Source organism: Ascaphus truei, chromosome 6 (assembly GCF_040206685.1).
Source record: "Ascaphus truei isolate aAscTru1 chromosome 6, aAscTru1.hap1, whole genome shotgun sequence".
Lineage (NCBI taxonomy): Eukaryota > Metazoa > Chordata > Amphibia > Anura > Ascaphidae > Ascaphus > Ascaphus truei.
Window position 1 is genome coordinate 130,999,856 of NC_134488.1, and position 22,496 is coordinate 131,022,351.

Sequence of the window (22,496 nt, forward strand, 5' to 3'; positions counted from 1 at the left end):
ATGTGAGCCCCACCCCCCGGGTTATACATGCTTCTAATGTACACCCCCCCCTACTGTGTGTGTGTGTGTGTCCCTGTGTGTGTGTGTGTGTCCCTGTGTGTGTGTGTCCCTGTGTGTGTGTGTCCCTGTGTGTCCCTGTGTGTGTGTGTATCCCTGTGTGTGTGTGTCCCTGTGTGTGTGTGTCCCTGTGTGTGTGTCCCTGTGTGTGTGTCCCTGTGTGTGTATCCCTGTGTGTGTGTCCCTGTGTGTGTGTCCCTGTGTGTGTGTCCTTTGGCCCGTCACTCCGCCTCAGGCCAATGAGAGGTGTGCGGGGGCGGGCTAAGGGACCAATCAGATTTCCCCTAGGGACACCGGACATCCAGGCAGGCAGGCAGGCAGGCAGGCAGGCAGGCATACAGTGCATTCACTAATATAGTATAAGATGATGCCATCATATTACACGTGAAGCAATTACAGTTAGACTTGAAATTCGGCAGGAGAGCAATACTCCAGAACAAGTCTGAAGGGAAACCTGATAGTGACGTGAAGCTGCAGCGGGTAAACAGAATCAGGCTCTGCGGACTCGTAAAGCATGGGTGTCTCCACTACAGGAAAAGGTATTGGCCCTGCAGAAGCATCTGTATCCCACAGAGACCAAAGCCCATGAAGACAAAGGCACAGTGAGAGCTGGGGACTCCGCTCAACGGCAAAATGAGGTTGCAAAGTTTGAACTGCCTGAGCAAGCACTAGCTAAGCCTTTACCTGCCCAGCAGGAAGCAAACAAAGGTAGAAGTGAAGAATCGAAGGCATCTATTGATGAGAAGGTTCGTCCTCTCACCGAAGAAAAATTATTAAAACGAGAAGAAGCCATCACCGCTGAAGTGGAGTTACTGTCTTCACAAGAGAAGGAAAAAATGCAAGTTAGCCCACTAAGACAGATTTTCACAGGATCTGGTTTAAAAATCCTTCTAGGCAAGTAGCGTAAAGGAGGAAGAAGAAACTAAGGGCCTCATGCTATAAACAGCGATTAGCCACTTATCGCCAGTTTATCGACAAAAAGCCTACAGCAATTCAGTAAACCCTGATAAGCTGGCGAAAAGAGCAAAAATCGCTGTTTTTTGCCAAGAAAAAACAACGCCAAATGGGTGGCGATAAGCCACTTATCGCCAGCTTGTCAATCTCGCTCAAAAATAAAACATGCAGTCACAGCTGTGGACATTGGCGTCTGACATCATAGCCACGTGATCGTGGTAGTCAGACAGGGAATTCCAACACCGGAGAGGTGAGTACACTGCTGAAGCAGCACCCAACCAAGCAGAGCAAAACAACACTGCGGGAGTTAAAAACTCCAGGCAAGGAGGATTCCAGGCAGAGAGGGAGCCAGCTGATCTGTACACTGATTGTCTGTGAGGTGACACACACCACACTGCCTGATTTTATCAGCTATGTTGTAAGTAGCCAATTTGCTATTTCTATATAAAGTTGCTGTTTCATACTTCACTATTGTGGTCCTTTTTTCATGCCCTTTAGGACCAAGAAAATTGAGACTTGTTTACTACCCAGAACACCTTCCGTGACACATTGTGTATTATTTTATTAATTACTGATATTTTTATCTGCGCCGTTATTCATCCTGTCTGTGATATATATATATATATATATATACTGTCTTGTTTTGTTTTGTCATTAGTGTTTTGGGTCATTTTGTCAGTTATATTAGTTTGACATACTGCACCATAATTTTGTTTGTTTTTTTTTTCTCCACATAATTCTTCATGCATGGTGGGAGCTGCACAGCAATTCTTCCATCATTTTTGCAACAGAGAACTTTGTTGGGACTTTAATTATATAGTTTTGGACTTTTTATATACTACTGAATTTGTAAGGCGCCGGTTTTCTTTTTCTTTACTGCATCTAAGTGTCTGATTGTGCAATCAGCACTCACCTGGCGGCCTAATTCCACCTAGACTTGGGTTTAATATTTATTTCACTATTTATAGCGCTGTTTTCACACTGTCTTTTTCTTTTTAATATATACTAGCTGATATACCCGGCGTTGCCCGGGATTACATTTTCCAGCTCCCCCTACCCATACCGCACCTACCAGGGAAAAATATTTTTTAGCACACAACTTGAACGTAAGTGTTTTCTTATTGTCATACGGAAAAAAAGATTACAATGCAACCTGTTTCTTTTTATATTTTCCACAAAAGACAGGTGACTGAGTGGGTGACGGTGGGTGCCTGACTGAGTGGGTGCCTGACTGAGTGGGTGCCTGACTGAGTGGATGCCTGATTGAGTGGGTGCGTTGGCGGGTGACTGAGTGGGCGGCTGGGTGACTGAAAGGCAAGAGCAGGGGGGGTGAAAGGCAGGAGCGGCGTGCGTGCTAGAGGCGGCAGTGGGCGAGAGGCGACGGCCTGGAGTGTGCGGCTTGCGGGCGGGAGACAGGTGGCATCGAGTGGCGGCAGAGGGAGCGGCGAGCAGGCAGGAGAGAGGCGACGGACGGGCATGATAGTGGGCGGAGATGCGGCGGGCTTGGAGTGGTGGTGTGAGGGACTGGTGATGCGGGGTGGCGGTGTATGTGAGGCGGCGGTGAGAGGGGCTGATGGTGCGGTTCGAGGGGGAGTGGTAATGCGTGTGTATGAGAGGCGGCGGTGTGAGGGACTGATCCGGCGGGGGTGCGGATGGAGGTTGTGGCCCGGGTGTAGGGTGTGGCTGGTGGGTTTCAGCGGCAGATGGCGGGCCGGGTGTGAGGTGCGGCTGGGGGGTTGCAGCGGCGCTCAGTGAGGAGGAGAATCCGTGCCTGCACTGTGCTCAGAGGAGCACGCGGTGTACCCATGGGGGGGCGGGACACACGGGGAGGGGGCGAGGTACACCGGCCAATGAGAGCCGTGGGGGCGTGGGACACAGGGGGGGGGGAGCGGCCATCCCGAGGGAGCAATCAGATTGCCCATAGGGACAGGTACATACAACGTTTTCAGAAATATATATATAGATAGGAGTAGGAGATTAGTGGTTTATTGTTTCTTAATTCAATTTTATTCACCTTTTGTTTTTTCTGTGTTACCAATAAAATCCATCTTATTTTGAATTATGTGGGTGCTTTTTATAGGGCTTTTTTTCTCTTTTGTGTCTATATAGAAGGGGAAAATAAATTCCCTAGAGTGCAATAGCCTGGCCGGACATTGAACAAAACTTCCTGACATAATTAGATGGTTGAACAAAAGTATGCTCAGGCCCATGTACATAATATAAAGAACATGTAATTGAGGGTGGTAACCCTAGCAGGTAATAGCCAGTGTACGAGAGCATCCTGAAAAAGTGTCATCATTGATGAGTATCACTGCATTTTTCTCTGCTGATAAAGCCAGAACTGTTCACAGTATTATTATTATTGAACTGCTATCTTAGGCCGTACAACACGCCTGTTACAAGACTTTTATTGCTGCTAAATGGACACTTTTTCAGAATACATACATACATACATACATACATACTGTACATACATACTGTACATACAGACATACACACACTGTTTCGGGGGTAACCACTTCAACGTGTAACAGTATGCATGTTCATGCCTGCAAACAAAAACACGGATTCAAATGTCAATTTGACTTTAGTGTGATTCCTATTGAGTGTGTCACAGAATCCACATTTATAGGACATATTAAAACAATAAGTATTTATCATACCATTCTCCGTGTAACTAGTAATGTCGATTTCTGGTGTTCTGGGGGAATCTGTAATTAGAGAACATTGGCATTTAACATATATCATCAAATGGATTTTTGTAATGACAGATATCTGAGATTGTGAACTTTGTGTAATGATAGTTTCTCAATCTTTACTAAGGGGTTAATTCTGTATGGTCCAATGCCAGGACATTCAGGACATTGATGGGGATTAGTCCCCGAAAACACCAGAGTGGCCACTTCAGATTACCTGCACCCTCTAAACTAAACCCTAAATCTTAGAAAAGTTTCCTGTTGTTCACGAAGATCCCAAAATGTGAAGATCCCAAAATGTGAAGATCCCACTGACCACATAGAGGAATCCACTATTTGATATAAACTAATTATCACAACAACCCAACTTTCCATCCCAACCTCTGGATCTTGTTTACTATACCTTCCTTATTACTTTGTATCCAATAATCTCAGTGGGATCTACCTCTCCTTTGCATTTCATGGGGTTTCTCTCTAGATCTATTTCCCAGTCATATCTTTGCTGTATATGATGGCTACAAGAATAGTAGCTGTTTTATCTGAAGCAGCACAAAGTCAGAAGAAAAGAAAGATACGATAAAAAGGATTTCCTTGTCCCGTGTCCCCAGTGTATTACACCGGACTGCAGAAGTGAAGTTACAAACTCCATACTTACACTCCACATTGATTTTCACAGCTCTGCTGATGTTCCCATGTTTGTTCCATGCTGAGCACCTGTATGTATCAGCCTCACTGGGTGTTATGTTCCACAGCTGCAGCTCCAATCTCTGTCCAGACACAGAGCTGACAAAGCTTTCCTCTCCTTTCATCCAGGTCAAGTTAGCCTCGGGGTTACTGTCCGCTGAGCAGCTCATAATCAGCATGTCACCTTCCCTAACAGTCACAGGTGTGCTCTGCTTTTTTAGGAATACACCTAGGGGAAGGGAGAGGGGCCCAAAACATTTGTTCAGAAGAGTAGTTGGGTAAGATGCTATACCTGGGATAGTTTATACGTGTACACATTAGAGACAGAAAAAATCCCAGTAGAGTAAGAACTCTAGTAACCCTCAATGTCAGATATGTCATTTGAATTGTAGATATAACTTATTATTTTATTTGGTCAATTAAAATAGGATGAGTAGATAAACACTAAACAGCGATTGGTATAGAAAATTCGACTATAAGTTCAAATGTCGCCAGTGTCTGAGTGATCTCAATTTGTGTCTACACTCTTGTGAAGGGTTTAATACCTCCACGTAGTTGATAAGGGGCAGTATAACACAGTATTTGAAGACTCATTCGTTTAGTTGCACACATGGACACTGATTTCATATTGATTCCATATAGTCTCTATGGTGGTAATCATTTAGGGAGTTAATCAGTTGTGCATTTGTAGAAAATTCTGACGGACTTAATATCCCTAATAACTCCTTTGGGTATCTAACTGTGAGTGGACCCGGGATTTAGTATGCTAGGATACCACTCTCACGGGTGTGACACCTTTGAAGTTGAAATCTGAATATTTTGTTAAACTCACTATGTAGATAATGGGTTGCTTGTATTTGCTTTCCCATAAGTGGTGTTTGCACCTACTGTATGGATTGAAATCACCGTGCCACTAAGTGGGCTGAAATAATCCTCTAGAGTATCTATTCCAGAACTGGGATATATATTATTTATAATTATTCATCAGTCAATTGTGCTGATGTAACAATATAGGTGATATTGTAGTTACTGTATGTATCTACTTGATTCTCATAGACAGGTCTTGATCATAGTGCGTTACAAATTGCTACTGATAGGAAAAAAAACAGTGAGCTCGTCTCCCTGTGTAAGTATTGCACCCTTTTTCAGGCGCTACGGGCAACAGACTCACAAGTTAAAAGCAACATAAATCTAATACCAATAGAACAGTGACATAACAGGATGAGGAACTCTAAGTCTATAGAGTGGTGTCGCTAGCCATTTCTCTCATATATATCGCAGCTGTATCGTTGTCTAGCTAGTTAGGCTTCGAGCCTTGAAGAAATTTGCACGTGCGAAACGTATGTCGGCATGGAGAGGCTTTGGATCACACAGTAGCATGGATGTCAGCTAGATAGCGATACGGCTGCAATATATATGAGATAAGTGGTTTGAGGAGCTTGGGAGAAGGGATCCAGAGACAAGCACATTTAAAAAAGATTATGATGCCGTGCCAAAATTAAAGACAATATATTTGAAGGCAAGAGTTTGCAGCGTGAAGGTCCCATTACCCACTTTTTCCTGAGAGGGTCAAACAGAGATAACAAGAAACTCTGAACCTTATGTATAAGACATTGAATACTCCTGGGCTCATGCGTATTGGAACTCCCCTTGTATAGGCACAGAGACATTACAATTAACCCCATCTCTTCCCTTTGATCATTTTATAGAAATTGACTGTTTACACATTACAAAGTTTTTGTCTGCTGTTGCAATATATATGCATTTTTAGTGTTAACCCTGTTGATATACTGGGAAAGTAATAAGTATCTATTTTTCTTCTAGAATTCCAGTGGTATCTACCCAGTCACCAAGAGTTCTTTTTAATATTGTTATATTTCTACATTGCGCCGGATGCATTGTATAAATATATAGTGTGTGTGTGTGTAGTGTTAGGACCTGCATATTTGGTTATACCTCCTTGACGTTGGTATGCAGGCTTATGACGCTTTGGCCAAAGGGTTTAACTAAATAACCAAGAACATATTATTATTGAAGAATTTAACTTTATACTTTATATGTTTTGTCAATTGAATGTAGCATTGGGCTTCCTTGTCTTTTGTTGTATACATTTGCCACGCTCAGTAGCACTCCTTTTGACTATATATATATATATATATATATATATATATATAGTTTATATTGTGATGTGTCAGGGTTTGAGCTTGCTGGGAATGTGTGTGCTAAAAACCAAATATATATACAGTAATACATATATACATACATAAAAGAAAAAAACCCGGAGACTTCCGGTGACGTCACCGTGAATGGCAGGTTAGGAAACGAGCTCCCGACACCCTCCCCCAGAAGATAACCTGAAAAGCATTCCAAACGTCGCAGAGCCCCCCCAAATGTGGCCAGCATCCCCCCCGAAACTCCAGGGATGGCGAGGAAGCAACAAAAAAAGGCTCAGAACCCCGTCTCTAAGTTTTTTTAACCAACTCAACGCCCGCTGGAGCCGTCCTCAGAATCGCAAGATGGCGCCGAGGAGCAGGAGCACGCCGCAGAGGCCGCAATACCAGGCAAAGCTGTCCCGGCCCACCAAGAACTCAACAAGGAGTTCTTTGAAGAGCTGCTCCTTAAGATTCGAAGCGGGTTTATAGAGGACTTGGAGAAGGTCCTGCGAGATATACGTGCAGATCTGAGTACCTTAACCGCAAGAACGGAGGCAGTGGAGGCCCAAATCACCACTATCTCGGACTCACACTCCAACATGGAGGACGACATGGCCCGAATGGGGCATGAGATTGCTGCCCTCAAGAACTCTATCGAAGACCAAGAAAATAGAGACCGTAGGCAGAACCTACGTTTCAGAGGGATCCCCGAGTCAATCCCGCCAGAATCCCTCCAGACCTACCTCAAAAAACTTTTCTTAAACCTTGTCCCCGATCTAACCGATCACGAGCTCCAGCTTGACAGGGCACACAGACGCCTGGGCCCCCAGCGATTCATTACACTGCCCAATAACGGACCAATTGGTGTCAAAAAAAGAAGTAGAAAGTGCCAACCGCAAGAGTCATCTAACTTTGTTTACGCTGACCCTTGCGCCGATAACAACGGCCTACCCTGAATAACGTTAGCTTATCTGGTACAATTAGGATGTAGAAAATGCCCGATGATAATGATGTTAGCGTGTTGAAACGCTCTGTGCATATCCATGGGTCCAAATGCTGTATAGCTACCCTGTGCATACTGTTACGAAGATGTCAGTAAAGCATCGACCGGCTACAAATGTCAGATCCCCATAAGCCCCCCCCCATCTCCCCTCCTCCCCCCTTCCCCCCCTACCCTCTCCCTCCTCTTTCCCCTCCCCCCTCCTCTTCCCCCCCTCCCCCTCCTCTTTCCCCCCCCTCCTCTCATTTTTTTAATTAAACAAAGGGTCAGTCTCTGCAGCGTCAACGCTGTGGGAAGCCCACAAAGCAATAATCAGAGGCGACCTAATTTCCCTAGCATCCTATAAGAAAAAATCTAAACTAAAAACACAAAAGGCGCTAACTGAAAAAATAATTACCCTCGAACAACAACACAAAAAGGCCCCCTCCAAAAAGTTACTCAGATCACTTGACAAAACAAGAACTGAGCTAAAACAATCCCAATTAGAAGAAGTCGAGAGAGCGCTCAAATGGACCAATCAGAGGTTTTACGATAGGGGCAATAAGGCCGACAAACTCCTAGCGTCAAAACTCAGAGGCATAAAAGCAAGAGTCCAAATCACAAGAATCCGCACTAAAGGCGGCCACACTACTTATGTAGAAAAAGAAATCGCCCAAGAATTTGCAAACTACTACACGGAGCTTTACAACATCCGCCCCCCCAACCAAGACCCAGCAGATGTAGACTCTACCTCGCGATTTTTGGATGCAATCTACCCTCACTTACTGACGAGGAACTCAAAGCCCTGAACTGCAAAATCACCCAGGAGGAACTGGCGCAAGCCATAAGCACCCTTAAGATAACCAAAACTCCTGGCCCTGACGGCTTTTCAAACGCTTATTATAAAAAATTTAGATTGTCTCTTTCCCCCTTTCTACTGGATATGTTCAACTCCTTCCTAGAGGGAGACCCAATCCCGGGCACAATTTCTGCTTCCAACTTAGCCATTATTCACAAGGAAGGAAGGGACCCGCTGAATTGCGGTAACTACAGACCAATCTCCCTGCTTAACACAGACCTAAAACTCTTTAGCAAGATCCTCGCAAACAGGTTAAACCCTATTCTCCCCAGACTAATTCATATAGACTAAGTGGGTTTCGTGTCAGGAAGACAGGCCTCTGACAACACCCGCAAAATTATCAATATCATCGACCACGTGCATCTCAATGAACTCCAGGCCATGATTCTTAGTCTAGACGCCGAGAAGGCCTTTGACTGGATCAAATGGTCTTTCCTTGATCAACCAATGATCAAATTCGGTTTCTCAGGCCCGTTCCTAGAGGGTGTCCAAGCACTATACAAGAACCCCACAGCGTATTTAAAACTTCCAGGAGGACAATCAAGCCCGATCCACATAAGAAACGGAACCAGGCAGGGTTGCCCCCTATCCCCACTGCTTTTCGCAATCTCAATAGAACCACTGGCAGCCCAAGTCAGAGCCGACCCAGATATCACAGGCATAAACATATCCGACAAGAACTATAAAATATCCCTTTTCACGGACGACGTTATTCTGACCTTATCTGACCCACATATCTCCCTTCCCAACCTACAGAAACTGCTAGCTCAATTTAGTCAGGTCTCAGATTATAAGATAAATATGGACAAATCCGAAGCACTGAATATATCCCTCCCCGAGCACACGTGGAGACTTCTCCAAGCAAACTACAAGTATAAATGGAGCTCCACCCACATAAAATATCTAGGGATAAAAATTACCAGAACGTACTCCTCGCTGTACAAAACTAACTACCCCCCTCTATTTAGCCAAATTAAGAGCGACCTAGAAGCTTGGAACACATACCAGATTTCCTGGTTTGACAGAATCGTGTCCGCTAAAATGAATATCCTTCCCTGTCTGTTGTATTACTTCCAAACCCTCCCAGTTCCAATCCCCCTAGCCGAATTAAGAAATATACAAACGCAAATTTTGCGTTTCATATGGAAACAACGAAAACCTAGAGTCCCGAGATCAGTGCTCATGGCCGCAAAGACAAGAGGTGGACTGGGGGTGCCTGACGTGGTCAGATACTACCACGCGGCCCAACTCAGACAAGCAGTGGTTTGGAACAACTCTCCGAGCTCGGCCTGCTGGCTGGAAATAGAGGCACGTCATGCATCCCCTGTCCCTCTCCCAGTTTTACTATGGTCCCCAGAGCACAAGGAAAAAACCCCTCAGAAACTTGAGCTCGGAGCAATGAAATGCACGTGGTCTATTTGGTCCAGAAATAGAGGGAAATACGGCCTAACTTCACCCCCCTCCCAACTCACCTCCATACTTGGGAACCCTGAATTCCCTCCTGGTTGCTCCCAAGCTCAGATCGGTCTATTCAAGGACCTAGACATTAGCATGGTTGCGGATCTGCTAGAGAATGACGAAGCTCTGTCCTTCCAGGAGCTCCAAAAAAATTGTCAGCCCCCCATCTCCCCATATTCGCATTTCTACAGATAAGGCATTTCCTTAGAGCTCTATCCCCGACATCAAAATTCCCCCCCCTGACCAAATTTGAGTCCCTCTGTCAAGTAAGAGAGTATCAGAAAGGCCTAATCACAGCAATCTACATTATAATAGAGAACTCTCTCCCCCCACCCGCCCATTCCTATATGCAAAAATATTGCATAGACCTCGGCATACCACTAGATCTGGAGGACTGGGAGGACATCTGGGACACAGCCCCTAAAACTTCAATTTGCTCCGTTACAAAAGAAAACATATACAAAATACTATTTCAATGGTACCTGACCCCGAGCAGATTGAGCCAGATCTTCCCCGGCGCAATTGACCTATGCTGGAGAGGATGTGGACAAAAGGGCGACATGGCTCACATTTGGTGGACATGTCCTGAAATCCAGCAGTTCTGGACTAGAATACAAAGACTCCTGGATGAAACCCTGGGCCTGGAGGTTCCCCTGGACCCCCTGACATACGTGCTGGGCAAACCAATAGAGGATCTCCCAGCCCCCACGGCCAGGCTGACTTCCGCTATACTTACGGCGGCAAGATGCTCGGTCGCGGCGGCCTGGAAGCAACTAAAAGCGCCCTCAAGGAGGACTGTAGTGAATAGAATAAATACAGTAATGACAATGGAAAAATTAAAAACCATGCTAAAACAAAAAATGCCACATTTCTATAACACATGGGAGCCCTGGATCAGCTCAGGAACCCTTCCCCCCGACTAGGTCCGAACAAATGGCCTACCAACTAAATAGGCGGATAGAGAGAAGTGCGAACCCACTACTTCCCCCCCCATCTACCCCCTCTTCTGTCGTCCCCATCTATCGCCCCGCCCTGAGTTCCCCCTACTTTTCTTGCTAAAAAAACAAGAAAACGATTTATTGAGACCCCAGATTCGCCTCACAGTCAAGTTACGCTACCCTCATCCCTAAATGTACCACATTGACTGTAATCTCTGTCTGTATTTCTTTTTCTTATGTGTCTCCAACAAAGGAAAAAAAGATAAAAAAAAAGAAAAAAGAAAAAGAAAAAAACCCAATAAAAAGCACTCAGATGTTTCCAACAATGAAGATTATCAAAAAAATATTTTAATTAAAAACATCTACAGTACATACTTGTCAGGTTTAGATGACCGGCAGGTCTTGAGTTAATTGAGTACTATGTCCCCAATGTGCTCATAGCTACATTGTGCCTGATTCTTATTGATCTCTCTGTATCTATATTTTCAGTCCGCATTTACTATGTGTGTGCTGGTTTCATGATATTTTTTAAAGTGTATGTGTGTCTTATTATGTCGGTGAATGGGTTAACCAAGCTCACTAATAAAGGTTCAGCCCACTTGGTTACCCCTGATCCGTGTGTTGAGGTCCTAGAGTGTCAGCTCTTGGACCCTGATGTCCTAAATGCATTACTGTGACTGTGTGCAAATTATGCGACCTTAAAGATTTATTGGTATTTTGCCTTTCATTGGGTGCTGGGACCAGGAGATTTCTGGCCTGTAGGTTTCAGAATGGGCTTGCTGGAGAAAGTCTTTACAGAATGTAAAAAATGTGCAAATGCACACGCACCTAAGTGCAATTGGGGTGCGCTAGGTGTGGCCACAGGCTACTGCATATAGATATACGAAGTTGTAAATAGTGTCTTGGGGGTGTGGATTATAGACTAATATTGTCCTCCAGATTACGGAGTCACAAAATCAACAACAATATATAAAACCAAGGAATAGAATAATAAAAAACATTATTCATAAAACATAAACAACAAGAGTGTATAAATAGTAAAAAGTATAAAAATGATAACTACTGATAGCTTTTATTTCTTATGGAGATGCAGACCAGAAGCTAAGCAAAGGTAGATAAAAAATTGAATCACTACCTGTCACCTAGCGCACCCCAATTGCACTTGCAGTAGGTGCATGTGCATTTGCACATTTTTTCATTTATCATAGTATATACCTTGTGGGGTGCTGCACTGTGTATACAGTCTGCTCCGTTTAGACCTTAGTGTTTGTAGATTTTCAGATTGGGAGCCCTTGAAAAAGGCTGAATTAAATCTTAAAATATAAAATCGAAAGGTTAGTGCTATCTGCGGTGATTCTGATTGGTCCCCAGCCTCTGGCCAATCAGATTGGTGGGTCTGACGTCACCCAACTGCCACTCTCTTCCCCCTCGGCCTACACACACACACCTCTCTCTCCCCGGCACTCGCCTCCCTCCCCGGCGCTCCAACTCACCTCCCTCCCCGGCGCTCCAACTCACCTCTCTCAACGGCGCTCCAACTCACCTCTGTCCCCGGTGCTCCAACTCACCTCTCTCCCCGGTGCTCCAACTCACCTCTCTCCCCGGCGCTCCAACTCACCACCCTCCCCGGCGCTCCAACTCACCTCCATCCCCGGCGCTCCAACTCACCTCCCTCCCCGGCGCTCCAACTCACCTCCCTCCCCAGCGCTCCAACTCACCTCCCTCTCCGGCGCTCAAACTCACCTCCCTCCCCGGCACTCCAACTCACCTCCCTCCCCGGTGCTCCAACTGAACTCCCTCCCCGGCGCTCCAACTCACCTCCCTCCCCGGGCGCTCCAACTTACCTCCCTCCCCGGGTGCTCCAACTCACCTCCCTCCCCGGGCGCTCCAACTCACCTCCCTCCCCGGCGGGGGAACAGGCTGCAGCTGCCTCGCGGCGCCTAAGATGGCGGCGCCCGGAAGGACACCCTTACTTCCTCGCGGCGCCGAGTGAGAAGATGGCAGCGCCCAGAAGTAGAGGTAGGTGTCGCGTGTGTGTCGCTCCCCCATTCTCCCACACTTCCCCCCACTTCCCCCCACCTCCCAGAGCACGCTCTCTACGGCTCAACATCCCCGAGGAGCAGGAGGAGGGTGGCAGGGAATTAATACCTCCTTTGTACCACCGGGAGTCAGCGGAGGCCACGAGGGGGGAGAGAAGCGCGGAATGCTGGCAGGTGAGGAAATGCAAGGCGAGGAAATGCAGGGGGAGGAATCCATGCCTTTGACGCCTCCCCCTGCCTTTGATGCCCCCCCTGCCTTTGACACCCCCCCTGCCTTTGACGCCCCCCCTGCCTTTGACGCCCCCCCTGCCTTTGACGCCCCCCCTGCCTTTGACGCCCCCCCCCTGCCTCCGGGAAACGTCGGGTATACACACAAACACACACATCTCCTCCCCCCCATCACACTCCCCTCCCTCCCCGGCGCTCATTCACCTCCCCGGCGCTGAATCACTTCCCCTCCCTGGCGCTCACTCCCCCTGCCTTTCACACCCCCCCTCCCTGCCTCCGGGCAATGCCGGGTATACACACACACCCACACCTCTCCTCCCCACCCATCACACTCACCTCCCTTCCCGGCGCTCCTTCACCTCCCCGGCGCTCACTCACCTCCCCTCCCCGGCACTCACTCACCTCCCCGGCGCTGACTCCACTCCCCTCCCCGGTGCTCCCCCTCCTGTCCACTGTACCCCCCCTCCTGTCTACTGTCCCCCCCTCCTGTCCACTGTCCCCCCCCTCCTGTCTACTGTCCCCCCCTCCTGTCCACTGTCCCCCCCTCCTGTCCACTGTCCCCCCCTCCTGTCCACTGTCCCCCCCTCCTGTCCACTGCCCCCCCTCCTGTCCACTGTCCTCCCCCCCTCCTGTCCACTGTCCTCCCCCACTCCTGTCCACTGTCCTCCCCCCCTCCTGTCCACTGTCCTCCCCCCCTCCTGTCCACTGTCCTCCCCCCTCCTGTCCACTGTCCTCCCCCCCCTCCTGTCCACTGTCCTCCCCCCTCCTGTCCACTGTCCCCCCCCCCCCTCATGTCCACTGCCCCCCCTCCTGTCCACTGTCCTCCCCCCCTCCTGTCCACTGTCCTCCCCCACTCCTGTCCACTGTCCTCCCCCCCTCCTGTCCACTGTCCTCCCCCCTCCTGTCCACTGTCCTCCCCCCCCCTCCTGTCCACTGTCCTCCCCCCTCCTGTCCACTGTCTCCCCTTCCTGTCCACTGTCATCCCCCCTCCTGTCCACTGTCCCCCCCCCTCCTGTCCACTGTCCTCCCCCTCCTGTCCACTGTCTCCCCCCCTGCTGTCCACTGTCTCCCCCCCTCCTGTCCACTGTCTCCCCCTCCTGTCCACTGTCCCACCCCTCCTGTCCACTGTCCCCCCCTCTTATCCACTGTCCCCCCCTCCTGTCCACTGCATCCCCCCTCCTGTCCACTGTCGTCCCCTTCCTGTCCACTGTCATCCCCCCTCCTGTCCACTGTCATCGTCCCCCTCCTGTCCACTGTCATCCCCCCCTCCTGTCCACTGTCATCCTCCCCCTCCTGTCCACTGTCGGCCCCCCCCTCCTGTCCACTGTCGTCCCCCCCTGTCCACTGTCATCCCCCCCTGTCCACTGTCGTCGTCCCCATCCTGTCCACTGTCGTCGTTCCCCTCCTGTCCACTGTCGTCATCCCCCTCCTATCCACTGTCCCCCCCTCCTGTCGACTGTCCCCCCCCTCCTTTCCACTGTCCCCCCCCCCTACACCTCCTGTCCACTGTCCTCCCCCTCCCTCACTCACACCGGGAAATTTAACTCACGGGCAACGCCGGGTCTCTCAGCTAGTAAATATATAAAACACAAATATAGACATAAAAATAAAGATATATTTAATCTAGGAATTAATATTCATAAGTTTAATTTATATTTCTGCAAAGGGAGAGAATATGGCAAGTTTTATGTCCTCAAAAGAAAGGAGACAAAGATGGGAAAATAGGAATAATAAAAAAAACACCAAAAAATCTGGAATACCCATAGAAGAGGAGGACGTAGATATCTTCCAGGCGTTTTTCAGGCTAGAAAATACATTAAAAATAGAGTCAAGGTTCTGGTTGGACGTTGAATATATTAAAAGATATCTCGAGGAAGGGAGAATTCCAAGAGGCCTGAGGTTGCAAAAAAATCCCACATTTGATGAACCAGAATTCTGTGACATCTGGAATAATATCCTAGATGCAGAATCAGTCACTCTGATAAAATTATTAATTAACTATAGAGAAAGGAAGCTAGGAATATTGGAAAAGGATATTATTAACCTACAAGAGGAATTCAAATTATTCAGCGGGACACCTGAATTTAATGATTTAGAAACTCATTTAAATTAAAAAATGAAAAAATTTGTATAAAAACTAATCAATAAAAAGAGATATGGAGGATTATGAAACTGGACGGCAGCGGAATTGGTCAAAATTTAAATCATAGAAAACAACGTTTTCAAATCATGGAAGATGGGAGAATGAGTGCAGGGAACATACCCCAAGTTCAACTATCCAAGGGAAAAGGGAAAATCTGAACTATCATGAGTTAACATTTAGAGATAATGGATTTAAAAGAGAAGGCAGAGATAGGAGGGGAAGGAATGACAAAGAGAGAAGTAGAAATAATGATAGAAGTTATGGCCATTCTAATTATAATCATTCAACCCTACTACCCTTCAAAACTCCCTGGAGGACCAATAGGGATGAGGTCAGGCCTAGAGAGGTATCTACAGCTACCTTGGATAACTATACACCTGAACATCAGGCTCACGCAAGTAATAACCTAAACATGGGAGCTATACCAAAGGTAAAATCAAACGCAAACCCAAGACCAGGGACATCAGCATCTATTTTAGATAGGGGACAGAAACCAGGAGTAAAACAAAAAGAAAAAATAGAGAGGAGAAACAAGGGAGAGGAAATAAGATGGGAAAGTGAAGAGAGGAAATAAGATGGGAAAGTGAAGAGAGGAAATAAGATGGGAAAGTGAAGAGAGGAAATAAGATGGGAAAGTGAAGAGAGGAAATAAAAGAAAGAGAACTACACGAACAACGGCTAAAACAGATTCTCCAGACTCAGAGGGAACTAAAGCAACTAGAAAGAGAGCTGCAGAGGGGGGGGGGGGGAAAGCTCAACAAAAAAGGGAAAATTAGAGAATAATAAAAGATCTGAATAGTGGGATTTTCAACCTCTCTTCAATCAATTTAACAGAGGAACAAAATTCAGTGTGAAGGAAAGGGTTGTCCTTTGCTCCCACGAGTGGACCAGTTTTATTTGATCTATTTATTGATTTGCATCGGTTCACGCGGAAACTAACGCTAAAACGTAATTTCCTAAAAATAGGGATGAAAGGCCACTTGGAACAAATATTTGATATCAATGCACAGACAAAAGAAAAGGAGTATCTATCAGCACTGATTTCCTTGTGGAAAGAAAATGAAGGAAGTGGGGAAGAATTGTAATCACTAGAAGCCCTTTGATCAAACAATAAAGGTAAAACATACTCACTTCAAACCCAGATCTACGTTCTATCCAGCACACTCAAAATGGAATAATATAGAAGTATTCCATCAATTAGTATACGAGGATTTTAAAGAACATTGGGGGCTATGCACTAAGCTCCGAACGATCGCGGTGGCCTGAAAAAAATTAGCACGTCCGATAAAAAATGTAGCCGGCGGTGCGATTCACTAAGGCCCTGAGCCCATTTTCTATTGGACGTGCCCAAAAGTGGCTTATCATGCGTGCAAAGTTTTTTCCCTCTGCTAGCGCACTGAAATTTCACGTACGCTAGCTGATAGAAAAAATAAGCCGCCTGTAACATTTGCATGGAGATTCTGCATCTCCATGCAAGGCTGTTACAGGCGACCGTACACAAAATAAATACATTTTAATAATAGTGTACATGAGCAGGGGGACTCCGGAGCTGAACCGCATTGGTTTCAGGTCCGGGGACCTCCTACTTCAGGAGATACAGACCCCGTTATGGAGTGACGGTATCCCCTGCAGTTTAAAGCTCCTGCGTCACGTGACCGGGATATTTACTTTCTGCAGGGGATACCGGCACCCCATAACGGGGCCTATATCTCCTGAAGTAGGGGGTCCCGAGGCTGAAACCAATGCGGTTCAGCTCTGGAGACCCCCTACACATCTACTCTACTGTCAAAACACACATATCAATAAACAATAATTCCTTACCGTAGCGTCTATCTGCAATGGTAATGAAGCTGCATTAATGTACATTTTAATAATAGTGTGCGGGAGCCGGGGGGTCCCCTGAGCTGAACCGCACTGATTTCTGCCTCAGAGACCCCCTGCTTCCCAAGTTACATGGCAATGTATGGGGCATCGGAGGCCAGTGTCGCCGCCATTATTATAGCGTCCAAGACGCAACGTCGACACTATAAAGATGGCGGCGACACTGGCACCGATGCCCCAAACCGGGGCCTGTAACTCGGGAAGCAGGGGGTCTCTGAGGCAGAAATCAATGCGGTTTAGATCAGGGGACCCCCTGCTCCCGCACACTATTAATAAAAATACATTAAAGCAGCTTCATGCCCTTAGCGGCAATCCGCTAAGGCAATGAAGGGGTTAAGGCACAATAGCATGCTTATTGGGACAATTGCTCCTAATAAACATAGCAATATACAACACACACCGCCCCCCCTCCCCGCCCCCTAATGCAACAAAATAACACTTCTAATTCCTTGAAAAGGCTCACTGAAGTATCAGATAACAATTCAACAGTACAGTACATGCAACAAAATCACACTTATAATCCTTTAGGCAGACTACACTGAAGTATCAAATTACAATGTAACCGTGTACCTGCAGACGAGCAGGAGGTGAGAAGTGCAGCTGTGTGTGATGTAGACTCGTAAGTGTATTATTTATTTATTTATAAAATATTTTACCAGGAAGTAATACATTGAGAGTTACCTCTCGTTTTCAAGTATGTCCTGGGCACAGAGTTAAGACAAATAATACATGGTTACAAATACAGTTACATAAATGAACAGGGTATACATTATATATAATACATTGCATGCACAGTTAGAGAAGATGTATATTATAGGCTTACAGACCAGATTAAAATGTGAGACAGCCTTAGATTTGAAAGAACTTAGACTGGTGGTGGATGTGAGAGTCTCTGGTAGGTTGTTCCAGTTTTGGGGTGCACGGTAAGAGATGGAGGAACGGCCGGATACTTTGTTGAGCCTTGGGACCATGAACAGTCTTTTGGAGTCTGATCTCAGGTGATAGGTGCTGCATGTGGTAGGGGTGAGGAGCTTGTTCAGGTAGCTGGGTAGCTTGCCCATAAAGAATTTAAAGGCAAGACAGGAAAGGTGAACTTTGCGCCTAGACTCTTGTGATGACCAATCTAGTTCTTTGAGCATTTCGCAGTGATGTGTGTTGTAATTGCATTGGAGAACAAAACAACAAATTGAATTGTAGAGGGTGTCAAGTTTGCTAAGGTGGGTTTGAGGTGCCGTGCCATATACTATGTCTCCATAGTCAATAATTGGCATTAGCATCTGCTGTGCGATACACTTTCTGACCAGGAGACTTAGGGAGGATTTGTTCCTGTAAAGTACCCCTAGTTTGGCATAGGTCTTGGTTGTCAGGGTATAAATGTGCATCCTGAATGTTAAGTGGGAGTCAAACCATAAGCCCAGGTATTTAAAACTGGTAACAGGAGTTAGGGTGGTGTTAGTGTTGGTTCTAATATGGAGCTCAGTCGCTGGAAGCTTTAAGAATTTAGTCTTGGTCCCAAACACCATTGTTACAGTCTTGTCAGTGTTTACAAACAGTTTGTTTTGGGAAATCCAGTTTTCGAGTCTGAAAAAGTCAGACTGAAGTATGTGTTGAAGGTCAGAGAGGCTACGGCTGTGTGCATATAGGATTGTGTCATCTGCATACATGTGTATTGAGGCTTCCTGACAAGCTGTGGGAAGATCATTGATGAACACTAAGAAGAGTAGGGGCCCCAGAACAGAGCCTTGCGGGACACCACAGGTGATATCCAGGGGGTTAGAGTTAGAGACAGAGATGGACACATGTTGGGATCTTCCTGATAGGTAGGACTGAAACCAGTTTAAAGCATGTTTCCCTATTCCAGAGCTCTGGAGTTTGTTAAGCAGGATAGCATGATCAACTGTATCAAAAGCCTTTGCGAAATCTAGGAATACTGCACCAGTGAGTTGTCCCCGTTCCATTCCACACTGGATTTCATTGCTAACTTTTAGCAGGGTAGTTACGGTGGAGTGTTTGTGACGAAAGCCAGATTGGTATTGGCTAGCGAAATTTGTCTTGGTGTAATAGTCGTTTAATTGGGAGTGGACACATTTTTCCATGACTTTGGATAGAATTGGGAGAAGTGAGATTGGTCTGTAGTTTGAGACAGTGTTTTTATCCCCACTTTTGAAGATTGGGACAACTCTGGCAGTTTTCCAGGTCTTAGGGATATGGCCTGCAGACAGGATAGAGTTGACTATGGAAGCAATTGGTTTCGCAATGGCTGGGGCACCAAGTCGTAGGAACCTAGATTGTAGCAAGTCAGGTCCACATTGGCTGCTTAGTTTTAGTTTGAGGAGCGCTTGTGTAATCTCCTCTTCAGATACTGGGCCAAATTGAAAATTGTGGGCAGTGTTGGGAAGGGGTGGGGCTATGTGGGCACTCCCAGGATGAGATTCAGGTTTGTGGTTTGGGCTGCGTTTCGCTAATAAGTTAGTGGCACACCCCACAAAGTAATCATTGAATGCATTTGCAATGTCAGTGGGGTTTGTCAGAGTAATATCCCCCTTAGTGATATTACTTGGTTGTTGATGGTTAGGAGGCTGGAATATATTGTTGATAACCTTCCAGAAGTTAGCTGGGTTTGATGTATTTTGGTGGAGATTGTCAGAGTAATATTGTGCTTTTGCGTGCCTTGTTTGCCTTGTGCACATGTTCCGCATGCATCTGTAGTGATTGAGATCCTTGGTAGTGCCAGTTAATTTGTAGCTTTTCCACAAGGTATCCCTGAGCTGGTAGAGTGCAATTATCAGGAATCGACGTTCTCCACGCTCCCCACACAGAGCACTCCCTCCCCGCAGGGAGCCCCTGGACAAACAAAACAATCCTGCCTTACCGGCCTCCATGGCTCCTCGCCCCTGCCACCGTCGCGGGATCACTCCCCTCGGCGATTCCTCTGCTCAGTGCCGGGCGCGCCCACGCCCTCCTGCACGCACACCTGCACCATCCACTGGCTCGGTTCACACGCGTACACGAGTTATGGAGCATGCTCAGTCTGCACACTCTTATTCCCGTCCCCCGGACCTCAGGCTCCGCCCCCGCACACTGCACGGGCATACTCAGGTTACTAACAAGACTCACCTGGCCTGTTATGCCTGCACCAATCTGCAGTGTCTCCCTGTAGCTCTTCCTGTCCCGCCTCCGTTCCTAATTGGACCTTCCTGCTTTATCTAGCTCCTCTCTGCTCTCAGTCTTTGCTCGACATAGTCTCTGTATGGAAGTACTTCTGGATTCTCTCAGTGTTTTCACAGGTTCTGACGCAGCTCGTACGACTACCCCCTCTGGCTCTCGATCTCGGCACTCCTTGGACAACGCTCACTCTGGTAACCCCTTGAACACGGCTTGGACTACAACCTATCTCCACTCTCCACTCCCTGACTTCGGCAAGGCAACATTCACTCTATCTCTACAACCGGTACCGGCAAGTATTGTCTACCTTACTACACCTGGCCTGGCAACGCTTCATACCACACTCCAGACACGCTCCCTTTGCTGCGGGTGCGTGTATCACCACTTCCCCCTTCAGCTCAGGGGACGGGTCTGGTCTGCGGGCAGCACCGGAGTAACAGTATGTCAAGCCCACAAGACGCAGACCAGACCGAACTTCAACAGTTTCTCTCCAATCTGCTTCAGCAAAACCAGGCCATGGCGGATCAAATTGTGGCACTTACACGCCAGGTCGCAGTACTCTCAGACAGGGTACCGACCGCGACCCCGCCAGATGTAAGCCCCCACTCCGCAAGTGCAGTTAGCAGCTCAGATGTAAGGATTCTTCCCCCCAAGCCTTATGCAGGTGAACCGCAAGATTGTAGGGGTTTCCTAAACCAGTGTGAGGTGCAGTTTGAAATGGCCCCCCATCTCCACAATACTGATCGCAAGAAGGTAGCCTACATTTATAACCTCCTCACTGGCAGCACCCTGGCTTGGGCTTCCCCGGTTTGGGAGCGACGTTCTGACCTTACCCAAGATTACCCGGCATTTAAAGCTGAGTTCCAACAAGTATTCGATTCTCCCGCTCGTCGGGAGATGGCATCTGTTTCTCTCCTCCAGATCACTCAGGGACGGCGAATGGTGACGCAGTATGCTGTGGAATTCCGGACTCTAGCAGCCGAGACTAACTGGGGACAAGAGGCTCTCGTCTCCGTGTTCTGGCAAGGCCTGGCAGATCCCATCAAGGATGAACTCTCTCGCCAATCCAGGCCGGATCAATTGGAGGTCCTCATTGATTTGGCTGTCCGAGTGGATCAACGTATCCAGGTACGCCGCTCTGAGCGTCAGCGCACTCGCGTCCATAACTTTCAAGTTCCGTTCTCCAGTACTCCCAGCAACACTCCTGCTCCCCCAAGTGCTACCATACCTCTTCATCCTGCACTGGAGTTGCCAGAGCCAATGCAATTGGGGGTACAACGCATCCGCACACCGATACGGTAGTTCCGCCACGCCGGGGGATTGTGTTTCTACTGCGGATCCATGGAACATCTGGTTTGGGAGTGTCCATTGCGTCTGGGAAACGGGAACACCCAGTGAGTACAGAGGGGCTCTCTCTGGGTGTAATGTCTCCACGTCCCCTTTCTAAAGGTGAACTCCCTAAGAAACTTACATTTCCAGTCTCCCTTTCAGGCGATAAGTTCAAGACTTCTACCGCCGCTTTCATTGACTCAGGAGCTGGAGGAAACTTTGTGGATCTTGAATTCGCCAGGTTAAACCGCATACCACTCGTGAGAAAGAAGGTTCCCATCGCACTCGGCGGTATCGATGGACGTCCTCTTACCCCGGCCCACATCTCCTTAGAGACGGCTCGCTTGCTTCTGTCCTCACATCTGCACAAGGAGATCTTAGTTCTCGATGCCATTCACGCTCCTGGGATACCCATCACCCTTGGTCTTCCTTGGCTACAGCTTAATAATCCTCTCATTGACTGGACTTCCTCTGCTCCCATTTCCTGGAGGCCGAGGTCAGGCAAGACTCATCAACTGCTGGCCAATACCTCTGTTCCCGAAGTAATTCTACCTTCCGTTTACCATCAATTCCGGGACGTTTTCAATAAAGTACAGTCAGACCTCTTGCCGCCACACAGGACTTACGATTGTCCGATCGATCTAGTTCCAGGTTACTCCCTACCCAAGTCCAAGACCTACCCCTTGTTGTTACCAGAATCTCACGCTATGGATGAATATATCCAGGAGAATCTCAAGAAAGGCTTTATTCGTCACTCCAATTCCCCAGCAGGGGCTGGGTTTTTCTTCGTCAAGAAAAAGGACGGGTGGTTGAGGCCTTGCATCGACTACAGGGGTTTAAACCACATCACTATTAAAAATCGTTACCCCCTTCCCCTTATTACCGAACTGTTCGATAAATTACAGGGGGCCAAGATTTTTTCCAAGTTGGATC

The 22,496-nt window shown here is 47.3% G+C and overlaps 1 protein-coding gene across 17 annotated transcripts in view; it reads right to left on the bottom strand.

Annotated features, from left to right (window-relative positions):
• The window catches only part of LOC142497911 (sialic acid-binding Ig-like lectin 16), a 226,293-nt gene that overhangs the window by 39,574 nt on the left and 164,223 nt on the right, over positions 1–22,496 (bottom strand). For all 17 annotated transcript variants that reach the window (XM_075606354.1, XM_075606351.1, XM_075606346.1 and 14 more), the window contains 2 exons: positions 4,363–4,620; positions 3,675–3,722 (listed from right to left, as the gene is read on the bottom strand). In XM_075606354.1, coding sequence (XP_075462469.1) covers positions 3,675–3,722; positions 4,363–4,620 — 306 coding nt within the window. The remainder of the gene's footprint in view (positions 1–3,674; positions 3,723–4,362; positions 4,621–22,496) is intronic.